The sequence below is a fragment of the Accipiter gentilis genome, chromosome 7 (assembly GCF_929443795.1).
Source record: "Accipiter gentilis chromosome 7, bAccGen1.1, whole genome shotgun sequence".
NCBI classification, from domain to species: domain Eukaryota; kingdom Metazoa; phylum Chordata; class Aves; order Accipitriformes; family Accipitridae; genus Astur; species Astur gentilis.
In genome coordinates, this window is record NC_064886.1 from 26563924 (window position 1) to 26577798 (window position 13875).

General features: G+C 36.8%; 1 protein-coding gene and 1 long non-coding RNA gene across 14 annotated transcripts in view; both read right to left on the reverse strand.

Moving 5' to 3' along the window:
• Positions 1-189: 189 nt before the first annotated feature.
• LOC126040308 (uncharacterized) lies at positions 190-3716 on the reverse strand. Its single transcript, XR_007506619.1, has 3 exons — positions 3673-3716; positions 2926-3075; positions 190-2543 (listed from the first exon to the last, which is right to left on the reverse strand). It is a non-coding gene; the product is annotated as an uncharacterized LOC126040308 (long non-coding RNA).
• Positions 3717-5227: 1511 nt separating this feature from the next.
• CHD9 (chromodomain helicase DNA binding protein 9) overlaps positions 5228-13875 on the reverse strand; it is a 101985-nt gene continuing 93337 nt past the window's right edge. For all 13 annotated transcript variants that reach the window (XM_049804422.1, XM_049804420.1, XM_049804426.1 and 10 more), the window contains 3 exons: positions 13037-13165; positions 10898-11002; positions 5228-8806 (listed from right to left, as the gene is read on the reverse strand). In XM_049804422.1, the coding sequence (XP_049660379.1) occupies positions 7943-8806; positions 10898-11002; positions 13037-13165 (1098 nt within the window). In that variant the 3' untranslated portion in view covers positions 5228-7942. The remainder of the gene's footprint in view (positions 8807-10897; positions 11003-13036; positions 13166-13875) is intronic.

Below are 13875 nucleotides of genomic sequence, written 5' to 3' on the forward strand. Positions count from 1 at the left end.
TGTGCCACTGCCCCTTCTGTCACCTGCCTTGCTTCTGTGGGGATGAGGAGCAGGAGGGCCGGCGGGCCTCACGCGTAACAGATGAGCGCCAAGACCGAGGTTAGGGCAAAGTTATGGCACAAAGTGGTCACTCACAGAGGGTAAGGGTGTGAGATCTTCATGAGCAAAGCGAAAACACTGCTGGCTACATATCGTCAGGGACCGTTAAATAAAACCAAAGAGGATAAATGCGAGTTCTGTTAAAGGCAGCAGTGCAGAGCATTTATACAACGAAGTAGAAACAAAGACATTCAGTTCTTCAAATCCCTCTGAAGAGTTTTAGACCGTTATAAAGAAAAACACAATTTCAAAACAAGGCCACAAAATAACAAAGATTCACTTTTGATTTGAACCACTTTTGGTGGAGTCAAAATTTTTGAATGGCTGTCCCAATAACTGGAAGTGAATCGGGTGATTTCAAAGGGTGAACAGCAACATGGTGGAAGGGTAACGGCAAGAGCTGCTATTGTCAAGGCCCTACCAGGCGGAGAGGAGACTCCCACAGGAGTGGGAGAGCCTTAAGGAGAAATCAGTCCTAGAGCAGCTACATGTGAATTAAGAGATGAGTACTACAAACTGTACCTTTACTGACTGTGGCTGGCTGCTTTTGTACTACTAACATTTCAAAGCTAACAACAGTAAAAGCTTCAGGGGAAAAAAGAAATGTCAAGAAAAGATGACTAGGCTAACCTGAGATGTTTTCCAGGACATGAGTATGCATTTCTACCCAGCAGTGAGAGCACCAGATGGCGGCAGAAAGCCCGAGCTGGCACTGGGCAATGGCAACGGCAGGAGGGTCCTGCTGTGCCTGCAGCCCCCCAGCCTGCCAGGACAATGTGGGCATCATGCCCACTTCACTGTAACATTGAAAACTAATGGTTAGGCTGTACCTAAGGTCTGAAGTCTTTTTTTTTTAAACACAGAGGAGCTGTGAACTTTGCAGTGAGGCAGCAGCTGCTTTGAGGTATACAGGGCATTGATGGGATGCTCTCTAGGCACCCAGAAGTCTGCATATAATACTGTAGAGCTTCTCTGTTAAGCTAGAGTTACAGTATTTGTTAAAGCAGAAAGCAGCAATAACTTACTAGATGACAAACATTAATCTACTCTTTCAAAACCATTTGGATTAAAAAAGTAACAAACCCCCACAGTATTAAAAAATAAACAAAGCCGAAGTTAAAGGTTATGCTGTGATTACACCTGCATACTTCCCTAAGTTTTTGTGCATCCAGTCTTTGTAAATAAATGGTTTAACCTGACTGCTCTTGTGTAGAAGACTTAAAAAAAGGTAATTTTTTTATTTAATGGTCCACTGAAAACTTAGGCAAGAAACATTTAGGCACAACAGACACTGGAATTTTTTTCACTCCTGAGGACTTGAACTTCACTTGTTCCTCCACTTGTCACCTCTCTCCTCTTTTTTCCCCTTAGAAAGAGCCAGGCATTTTATTCAAGATAATAGCAATGTTCAACATGAACACTGCAAGAGGAAGAGAGCCTCATTTGGCATGTTAATGACTTGAATAATTTCCACTACTGGATTCTGTATTATATCTACCAATATTCCAAGAATAAATTACAGCCACTAGTGTCACCACCAATGCAAACCTTTAATGGGGATACCACACACATCCTTCTCAGTCTGGGCCCTTGACAGCTGCTAGGATATCCTACAATAAAGTATGTTTTTTACTGTTTTGAAATTTCAGAAACTTTGCTTATGAACATGCTATGAAACGGACTTCTGTATGAACTACAAATGGTACTTTGAGCATCAAAGGGCTTCAGGCATACATATTCCTTTGTTTTGTGCCTCCTGCCCCTGCTAACGTCACACTGGGGAATGCAGCTGTGGCAAGCTGACCTCTTCAGACAGGTAGCACTCCAGAGACACAGGTGGTGTTTGCAGCTCACAGAACCAGTGAACCTTCAAAACAGGGCTGCACAAAAATAAGGCAAATGGCCTCTAATTCTATCCTGGTGGCTTTGATAGTAAACTGTACTTTGCTTATAAAATACAAGGAACAGGTAGCAAATCTTGAAGCCAACCAAATACTGCAGAGTCATAGCACAGGCCCTGAATGCACTGGCCCCAGGTAGTGAAGACTGTGACAAGAAATTTTTGAAATGGTGGTTAGTGTTGTCTACCTGCAGGGAAATAAAGTGACCTCCCAGATAAGGCTAGATATATACCAGGGAAAGTCTCATCTCCTAGTAAGGAAAAGACCAAGATGACCAAATCTTGGAAGTATGTGTAGAAAAGAAACACACCCCAGAAAACTTTCTTTCAGTATTCTCTCTGGGACCTTCCCAACTCAGCCTGTTTCCTGATAATTGTAAAGCTGTTTTGTCAGCGTGCATGACTTCATCAGGAATCTTCCAACATTTGGTATTTTACCTTAAGCCTCAGTTGATGAAAACCAGTGTTTTCTTGAAGATTTCACCTGTCTTTTCAAAAGGAGAATGTTTCTTCATCTCATGACTCTTGAGAAACATTTGTAACGCTAAAAAGAAAAAAAAAAATCAGTTTATTTAGGTTAGAATTGCTGCTGCATTAAAAAAATGAAGCAGTGTGCGCTTATCTTATCTAGGGACTAGGAGTTAGAAACTCGGACTTAGAGGAGCAAAAAGCCAAGCTCCTGCCACCTGCTTTAAGCAGCTGAACAGAGATCAAACAGCGTGAAGCAGAGGAGCTGACACAGTAGTTCCCAAATCAAAAGCTGTTCTCTTCTCAGAAAACAGCTTAAGGACCTGCTATCAGTTTTGGTGAGCACTAGTGAAAGAGAGATGATACCATATCTGACATTAGTATCCCAAGAATTTCCCACACCAGCCTCCCTTATATGCAGAAGAGACCGTAGAATGGTTACACACAAGACGCCTTACCTGGAACACTCAATGAGAATTTTGCAGTCTTAGGTCTCATTCACAGTTGAAGTAGACAAAAGGCAGGGGAAAAAAGTCCTCATTTTGCAGAATAACTTTAGGGCAGGGTCTTAAAAATGGCACTTTCCTTCCTTCATTGGGTGAGAGAGCCTGAAAGGAAGCAGTGTTAAAAAAAAAAATCGTAGCCTTAATTGTCTAATATGACAATGTCCCTGGCTTCTTTTAAGTAGAGAAATGCTAGAGTTTGATTAATGCCAAGTAGTTTGGGATTTTTAAAAAGAAATCTGAACGTTAGCTAGCTAGAATATAAAATATTCTAAATTGAAGCTAAAATTTAAATTATGTAAGTCAAAGTGTTTCAGGGTTGTTGCTATTCTGAGTGGAGGTACTTACGTGTGTGTACTTCTCCATTTCAAGACTTCAGCCCACCCTTTTTTGTGGAAATTTTTCCTCAATTCTTTGTATTTATTTCTCAGCGAACAGTGTTGCTAAAATGCTGGGTTAAAAACTGAAATGTAAGAATCAAAATATTGTTTATCACTTCTGGCAGGCTGGAACTTTTGGCAGTAATGAACTACGTAATTTACTGACAGCACTAGAGTTACAACGCATTTCAACATTCTTCCTCTGTGCATATTGTCAATATTTTCAAAGACTTATCTCACATGTACTTGAATTACTGAAAGCTAGAAAATATTTTCTACTAAGAGAGTAGTCTTCCGCAGGGAAAAGTTAAATGAAACTTACCTTTGTCATCAGAGACACTTATCAATCAGAAGTCCTTGCTGCATCTTTTAACAGAAAAATTTCATGTTACAAATCATTAGGTAGAAACAAAGTGATCAAGATTTTCTTACTGTTTATTTATGGACAACTATTATCTTTATTTCCTTGTCCTCTAAATGTGACAAGTAAGTGACACGGCCTGTCTGTATAATGTTAGGGCTATTTAGATAAGCCAGGAGAGTTATTTTGTAAACTCCCGTAGCAACACTAGTATATTTAGTCTCCTCTGTAGACACCAGCATAAACCTGATGTCCCAACAATGTACAGATGTAAAATTTGAAGTGTTGGTTAACTACAGCAGTGTCAATCCCGCATTACACTGATACAGCTTGCTTATGTTGAGGATAATTATAGGTGTAATAGAACTAGATCAGACACTGTTTATACAACTAAATGATAATAACTTTCACATCACAATACCTTTATATAATGCTACACTGCAGATCCCTTTATAATAACCACGTACAGCAGGCACACTTCATCTCACTACAACTTAAATGCAGGCACTTAAGAAGTAAACATTCATTTTGATGGTGTATCAGTACTGTTGTACTGAGCAATAAATGAAAACTGTATTACTAAATAACGTAGCAGAAATTTTTCTCAGAGGCAAGATACAATAAATAGGACAGGAATTTGCCTGGGACACCTTATTAATAGTCTCATCTAATCATCATATCGATATGGTTTCAAAAAAGTTCCAAGGAGTGCAAGTAATTAAATGCCAATACTGTACCTATATCATCTGTTCCTTGGAAATAAGTTTCATTGAAAAAGAGATCTAGTTATATTTTAATTTACCAAGTACGAAGATTGGATTGTAAAATTACAAGACGGGATTTTTCTGCCCCCCCGTTAAAAATAAATTTAAAAAATACTATTAGGGATTCTTCAGGACTTCCAAGGAAAAAAGAAACACAAACACAAGAACATGAGAACAGAGCTCATACGCATATGTGCATTTTTACCACCTACGTACAGATTTGAGAAAGGAGAAGCTCAAAAAGGGTGATCATGATCTGAAGACAAAATTCCGACTGGAATAAATAAGGATACCACTGAATCATTCTAGTGCAATGACAGGTTAAAACAAGAAGGTACCTGACAACCAGGAGACAACTTGTGTTCAGGAGAAATGTCCGTGCCCTGTATGAAATATATGAAAAATAGCAACATTAAGTGTTGTGTAAATAATTAAAAGATTTAGTAAACATGTAGATAGTAATGCAGAGTTTTTTTTTTAAAAAAAAAAAAGATTCAAAGCTACTCCACTGCCAACATGCATACCCTGGAACATGAGACGCACTGTTAGTTCAAATTAAGTCAACTTTTGGACCAGAACCTAGACTGTATACTCCTTTCTAACCGTAACTACTGAAGGGCTGGAACAATAGCTTATTTTGTTTGTAAGAGAACAGAATTACAGGAAATTGATTCCCAGAAAAATTATACAACAGTAAAGCATGGTCTTGGGCAGGGGATGCAGCAAGGGACTTGGCTTTAATTTTATTTTTTTTTAATTTTTTTTAAGGTCTTCAGAATAATTTTGGTTTAAAGCTTAACACTTTTGCTGCTGAAAGATACATTTTTAATCCTTACACAGCATTATTTTCACATATTGAGACCGACATCATGGGTAGTCAAAGAATATGTTTAATAAAAAATAATTAAACTTCCATTTGCTCTATAGAACATCATAGAAAGTAATTCAATAAATTACAAATGACTTTTTAAGACGCTTGTTCAACTACAGAAAGCAAATTCAGACTACACAGAACACAACTGGCAAATATTGCAAATGTCCAAAAAAAAACCTGGACTAGGACTTGGATCATGAAGCCTGAAACAAGGGATAGAAATACAAGGCAATAACAGCTAAAGTTCTTTTAGTAACTACCAACACACACTTTATCATCACCTTGGATATCCTTTTAATTTTAACTTCAGTATTAGTGTAATTCTACTGAGGTTTCCTTATAACCCTTAACTTTATACAACCGTATTTGCATATAGTTTAGCTGATAGTGGGACATTTTTTCCCCTTCTGGTTCAAACTGATTAAAAATAAACCCAATATATTATGTTCAAGTCTACATCAACCTTCATTACTTGGAACTGTAATTGCCTTATTACATAAAGAATCACTAGAATGGTAACCAAACTCACTTGACCATAATTAGGAAAATACTTTATTTCATAAATCTGATATAAATTAGGTTTTAGCCACAAGATTTAGGATTTGTTTTGTGGGGTAAGGGTGGGAAGTGATGGTATTGTTGACATACTCCATCAGCAAACTAAGTTACTAACTGTTTGTAAAACTTTGGCTATTTCATAAATGCATCCTAGTTAAATAAAAGTGCTATATTACAAAGGGCAAAATATTAAATATGAAATACTTCTCTTTTTTTTTTTTTCATGATGAAGAATTGCTACCCCCTTCTCTTGGCAGTTTTTAATTTTCACTATTGCTAAGACACTGCATGAAGGGCCAAATATCAGAATACTATTTGGGAAAATACGTAACCAGCACAATCCAAATGGTACTTGTATAATTGTGTAATTACATGTAACACTGCTTCTAATCATGGGGCTAGTTATTTTGCACATAGAAACTTATATTTCATTGGTAAAGTTCTTGATAAAAAACAACACAGTTGTTTTACTGTACAAGCAAGCAACAGAACTATATCAAAATATACAGTTTTTGTTTTTTATTTTTAAATTTATCCCTTTGTAAAGCTTTTTCAATGACTTCTACTAGTACCTGTATCTTCTCTTAACACTTGCCTATTCTTGGACCGCAAACGATGTAACCAAGGTCAACTGAATTATCAGTCAGTTCAGAACTTCTGTAAATGTGAATCTGGGCCTCAACTGTGTCAGAGTAATAGCAGCTTAAGAAGAAGGAGGAATCATATCACACATCAAATATTAGACAGATTTTATATAGCAAAGGGTTCTAAGGATTTGGACTTAAACAGATGCCTTACGCCCTGTTACTGTGGTTTCTGGGAATAATTTGTCTTCCTTACTATTCAAAGTGCTTTTTCTTTAGTGGGTAACTCAGCATAATATATGAAGTGATATCCCAATAATGATTTTGGGTAATATTTAATATTTAGTCAGATTTAAATCTGCAGAGAAGTTTAAACTCAAAAGGAGTTCAAAACTATCTATACTTTATTTGCCATTATTAACTGGTAACTCCAGGAGGTTTTATGACATAAAACACAAATAGAAATCTACACAAACAAAGCAAACAAACAATTTTTACATGAAGTATGCAGTGTTGAAAGGTCTTTTCAGTGGCACTTTATGACAGTTTGCCTCTTCTGAGTCTTGGGGAAACTACTCCTCATTTTGGGACTTTTAATTCTGCAGAGGGAGCCCAAAACCTTGCAAGGTGTAAACTAAATAGATCTACATGGTGCCAAGTAGCATGAGATAAGACAGTTTTTGCTTTAATTTCCCCTTATTGCTGTCAAACAGAACAGTTGTAATAAGGGCAAAAAAAACGACCAACGGTCATATCTCAAATAACTCAGATGTTAACATGATATACAGGATGTCTTTAGAAAACAAAACAAAACCTGAAAACAAGTAATAGAAACCAATGTAAACTTCCTAAACTAACTCAGCTGAGGTAACAGGTAGCCAGTTTAATTGGCTGATTGGGAAAAATTTATCTTCTTTTCAACACACTTGTACCTGAATTGGAAACAGCAGTGCATCACAACACTAGAGCATTTTCATGTAATTAAAGCAATGGATGGTGATGTAGATTCTACAGCTTTCATGACATTCATTAGCTGCCCAAATTATTGCTGAGTTTTGATCTGTAAATTATAAGTGTCAAGGAGGCTGTAAAACTATATTCAAATTAAATCAATAATATGCATAAAGTATTCTGTGTTCACTGCAAATATATTAAATATACAGCTCTTACTTGAGCATTATTTTCATAAAATTAACCCCCCAACAAAATTATAATGCCTTTTGTTGTAATTTTACACCATTGTGTATTTGATAGTACATACAAGTTCAGAAACTTATGAACTTCAAGAAATATTACATGCAAAACGTCTCTGAAAGCAGTTTGCACTTCTAAACAAATACTGAAATGTTCGGTCAGTAAATCATTGATGCACTCAACACTGGGTTATTTACAATGAAATAATTAAAGAATAAATTCAAAATCAGTTTATAATTTAAGTGCAGAGTCTGGGGTCAGTCTTCATCGCTAGAATCTGAATCCTCAGATGAAGACGATGTACTATCAGATCCAGATGAAGCATCTGCTTTCTCTGAACCCTCATCTGTGCTGTTTTCATTGTGAGAGCTTGGCTCTGTTCCCCCTTTGTCTTCCTGATCTCTAACCCTAGAATTTTCCTCTTTTTCTTCTGTGGGCTTGGCTGAGCCTGTGTCATTGCTTTCACTGTTCTGTACATCAAAAATATTAGACTGAGACAAAGCTGGGATATGAAGATTAAGGCCTGGAGTGAGAAGCATCCCTGGGTAAAGTATGTTGGACAAAAGTAATGGGTTAAGAGAGAGAGGATTGGCAGCTGCAGCAGCAGAGGATGTTGAAGGAGAACTTGAAACAGAGTTTTCACCACCAGTATCCGTATTTTGGTCTTCTGTCCTTTCTTTCTTTTTATCTGCCTCCTTTAAATCGCTTCCCTTTTTTTCCTCTGAAATAGATTCTGTAGACTTTGTTAGAAGTCCTCCCATGCCCAGCAAGTTTGGTAATCCAGCCATCCCTGACAGCAGCATGGGGAACATGGCAGCCATGTTCTTTGCTTCTCCTCCAGTAGTTAAGCCAGCTGGCATTCCCATTAATCCTGCTGTTACTTGCAGCGACTGCAGGTTTTGCAGGTTTTGTTGTAAGGCCTGAAGACTAGGCAGATCCACTCCTGGAAGCAATCCATTAGCTAGCAGAGGGTTAACTGATACACTTGCAGCCGTGGCAGCTGCTGCAGCTGCTGTTGCCTTAGCAATCTCACTTTTGGGGCGCCTTCCCCTCCGGCTTACTTCTTCCCGCACAACAGGTCCAGTGAGAATACGGTCAAACATACCTTCTGGAAGAAATCCCTGCAAGAGACACATTGGGTATTTTTAGTATTTTGAGAGCTTAAGGATGGAAAAGTACAAGCAAACAGAAGCCCCAAGCATACAATAACAGTGTCAAAGATTATTCTGGCATGTTAGCACAGCAGCTTGATCTCCAGACAACTCACTGGAATTTGTGGTGACTTTGTGCTATCACGTCTCAAATGTCTGAAGGCCCATTTCCACAGCGAGGACTACACAGGTATCTTCTCAGACCTTCCGCTAACTCATCCCTAGGGGTTTGTTTGCAAATCAAGCCAAACATAGCTAATTATAAGAGCAATCTCAATTTAAGATCTAAACCAGCACTGCTTTGCAATATTACCACATTCCAATCATGACAGTTTAATTAAAAAAAAATTAGTTACTCAGTTTGAAGTTAAATACAAATGTGTGATTGCACACAAACCAACAATCTCCAAGCCCTTTTTATTATTGCCAGTGTCTGTTTAATGTCCTCACAGTTCACTTCATCCTTAAACCTAAGAATAAACAGTAAAGGCTCAAGTTCAAGTAAAATGAAATTCAGAGCACTTCTTTTTGGGGCTTGCACAGTATTACTTCACCTCTGTAAGCACTCCTACCTAGTGAGGAAGAAAGAATTGCAATGGACATTAATATTCTCTTTGAAATACATTGTCTTGAAATTCCTCTTAAAAAAAAGCAATCATTAAGATCCAACTATTACTCACCTCCACGTTACAATGGTCTTTTCTTCCCCAGCAAATATCTTTAATTTAAACTACTCTAATACAACTAGAGGCATTCAGAACTCATGCTCTGTTGTTCTGTCCTGTGGATAGCCACTACATTCTGAAAGTAATTCTGCTATTATTTATACCTTTACTCACTGCAGTCTAACCCTGTTCCTAGTTATCTATTTTCTATCAGAATGTCCCACAAGGGTACTGCAGAAACTGGCACTTAGAACTTCACAGAAAGATTACAAGTTCTGTTGACAATGAACTAGAAAAAAAAATTAAATTTGTAATTTCTTTGCCAGAGGCTGAAGATGTAGTATAAATAAAATACGCTTCTGACAAGTTATAGTAGGTGAGAAAATAGACTTCGCAAGAATATTGACAAAGCCATCCTCACTTCTGTAGACACAGGGAATGGAAGAGTAACTGGGTTACTCAGAGACCATTCTTTATTATACAACACAACTTTCTGAAGTTCAAAATGTGTCCTTATCTTCAAGGCAAACAGGGAATGAACTCAGGACCACACACCATACTTGAACCAATGACACTTAAAAGGAAAGAGATACCAGCTATATAGTAGTTCCTGTAATGAAAATGTATGCCTGGTGTCTTGTTGGAACTGTGGACAAATTGTTCTTTTAAATTTAGTGAAGTACAAACCTCAAACACACTGAATACATCTTGCTGCCAAGTAAGAAGCTGGCTCAGGACTACCAGGGAAATCTTATCACTAATTTTGTTGGTAATCCATACAGAAGGAATACATGAGGAACACTGAAGTCGTGCAGACCTACTCCAAAAAATACATTACTATATTTACCTTGTTCCCTCACTGGAATCTCAACGCTAGTTTTTAGCTAAAAACAAAACCTCTAAGAAATAAAAAATAGAAATTCTAAGTAGTAGAAAATAGCTATATTAATACTTGATTAAAAGTGTGATTGAGGATAGTATTTCTTAAAGGTACACACTGATGGTAAATTAATTAAAAAGTAAAAGAAATGTTTAAAATCATATTTCTCTTCCTAACTATAACTTAAAGAATAAGAAAGTATTCTGTGGGCTAAAACCTTTCAAAAAAACTTCAAGGCTACATTTATGAGAGAAAGAAGTCATAGTACTATATCACACCTTCAACCAAATCTCTAATTGGGGATTGCCAGCCACTGTCCCTCCCTTCCTCCTACTCACAGGTGTGCCAGCAAACCAAGTTACAGAACTGAGCTGGCAGAAGAAAAGCTAAAATTGACCCACAGTCCACATTTAATATAATACCAGAAATGAAAAGCATGCCTTTTTTCTCCTGTTTGCCTTGTTTGTTTTTATGATACATTTGATGTCATAGTTATCTTATTCTGCAAATACTCACAGACTGTTTTACAACTTCTCCCCATTCAGGAGCCACTCCATATTCTGGATTTTCTTTCAAGAACCTGCACAAATCCTTCAGAGGGGGAGCAAACGCACCCCCCACCTGAGAAGCAGAAGATAGAAGTCAGGAAATACTTCTCATTTGGTAAGAAAAAGGCAACATTCATACCTGACACTTTCATTTTTGCCTTTTATATAAAACAATACAAATAAAATCTCACTTTAAATTATCAAGGAGTATGACAGAGCTTTTGATTGATTCCTTGTGGCATATGTGAGATACTCTTGATTTGTTCTAAATCTACTGAACTCCAACTCATCTATTAAACTCATACTTTGCAACTTCAATATTTGACATTGCTACTGATGTTTAATATCAGAGTTTATTTAGACACACAATGAATGGAAGAGCAACCACATGAATAGAGAATAGCGGTCCACGCATTACCAAGAAGGTTGTAACTGCAATCTTGTTAAACTCTTCCTTTATCCACCAAATCAGTTTTATTCTATCACCTCAGTCAACTTCTAAAAATACTTCCATTAAGAGACTCTACTTCTCCTGTGAAATTTATTTCTTGTATTTTTTTCATGCAAAAAAGTACAAGATTGCTAGACAGCACGTCCTAATAAAATCATATAAGCAGGAAAGTAAGCTTTCAAATTAATCAGAAGTATTACTCAGATCCAGAAACAAAGACAAAAATGATATAAAGTAGAAAGAAAAAAAGAATTCCAGTTTCTGCTCAACTTTCTCTATAAACTGCAATTTAAACTCACATTTTCTAGGCTACTTTTGATCCCCTCACCCCCTGCTACTAAATGGATAACTGAACTGAAAAAGAAAATGAGACAAAATGAGTTTGGTGATGCAGAGAAGTCAGGGACAGGTTATAAATGGGAAAACTGAAGTTAATACAAGTCTCAACTATGGTGTGGAAATTTATTACAGAAAAAAAGCCATCATGAAAACACAGGCTTTTACAGCAAGCACAGATCAAATCTCTCACTCCTTGATCATCAACTTTGAAAAAATTCCTCAGGGCACAGTTTGCTATAGAGCAGCCAAGGGTCTGTTTTTCAAGAGACTAGCAACCATACAGGTTCCTCTTTAGAGCTGCTGTCTCAATGCACTGAAGAGATGAAAGACTCTCAGATTCTGCCTCACTCTTCTCTACAGATGCACAAAGCTTCTGACCTTAATATAGTAGCATAAAAAAATTTCCTGCTTTCCTTGCAACTGGTCTCTAACAAAAAGAAAAGCTAGCAGTATCACAAGAGAAAATGCTCCATACATTAACATAATACCTCAAAGACTCCCACTGGACTGCTGCTCTGGTACTACACTGACATTTAAAGACACCATCCCACATATCTGTCCAAATTTGTTCAATAAACGACAGTAATGTTCTGCATGCTTTTCTTGAATATTGCCTTTAGCCTTCCCCAAAGCTTATTCAAATGCATTATGCATTTCCCAAACTTTGATCACCTGTCCAAAAACTTGAATTCAACACCTGGTCTCCCATCTTCCAGTGCTGGGATTTTATAGAAGAATTCCCCTTCTACTTTTGTTCCCCTGTTACGCTACTGTTTAATCTAGCAATGTGATTTACAAGGGATATATACTGGTGAACCATAAAGGTCAACTGCCAGAGATAACTGAAAAAAAGAAAAAAAAGGCAAAATAATCCAGTACACAGGATGTAAGCAAATCCAATGGACAAGTTTCTATGCAGGATGCACTACCAATATAATTTTAATCATGTCAGAAGTAGTAATGAGATGTACACAAAATTTAGAACTTCTGAAATGTTGCTGCTTTGATCAGAACAACATGTATTTCAGTGGCCATGCCTCTGTATTAGTCAACAGCACAAATACTGAAACATATTGAGTGTTCAATTCTATATAAACATAAACCACAGGGCAAGTTTCTAGCCATATCTTACATATTTTCATAATTGCAAAACGGTTACTAGAAGATTGTCATTGACTTTCTTGCTCTGTGCCAAAATCTTAAAACAAAAATCTTTCATTCACACGCAGTATTTTAGCAAGTGTAGTGTATAGAGTTCTTCATTTCAGGTAACTATTAATTTGGGTAACATCAGAATGGGAACAGTATTATGAATACCTTTCTCGCATTTCTTCTATTTATGAGCTGAACACGTTCTTCGCCCGTCAAACTATTAACGTCCAGTTTATTAGGGTTTCGACAACGGTGTCTTTTTTGTTTGGGCCTCCCATCATGCAACTGCATCCTCTGTTATAAAGTAATTAAAAAGGCATTTAACTTTCCAATATAACTGTTTAAAAAATTGTAAGATATTTGTGCATTCTCTTGAGTCAGGCATTCATTTGAAGTCATCTTCAATTTCACAAGTATTTTAGTAACAATCCTAATTTACTAATCACAGTTATACAATAAGCAGACCAATAAACAGCACTAAATCCTCTTTCTGATGCCTCTACACAGTGCTTTAACTATCAGGAATGTTGCTACTGTTTTGTATTATAACATCTTTATGAAGAAATAAGGTTGTTATTCCAGATGTCATACATATGATTTTCTTACATCATGTTCAACATTAACAACTCTCAAAATCAGAGGTAACATAATGAGAACATCATACCCACAAACAAACATCGCTACCATAGCACTGTAATGTAGGTATGAGATGCATCTCACAGTAAAGTCTTTAATCCTCTCGCACATCACTAAATACACTGTTACACATTTTCAGCTCACATCATCAGTATCATGGTAATAAGAGTTTTCTTTTCTTAGATTTTTTTTTAATCTTAGGTGAAATTAGACAAAGAACAAATGTCTGTGCTTAGTATTGCTTTTCTTAGCAATTACGTTTGTGAGGGAAAAGGAAGGCTTGCGGAGTTAAAATTATGTAAACAGAAACAGACATTTTCCTTTTTCCTAAACAAAACATAAGAACAAAGAAGGAATAATTCCCTGTA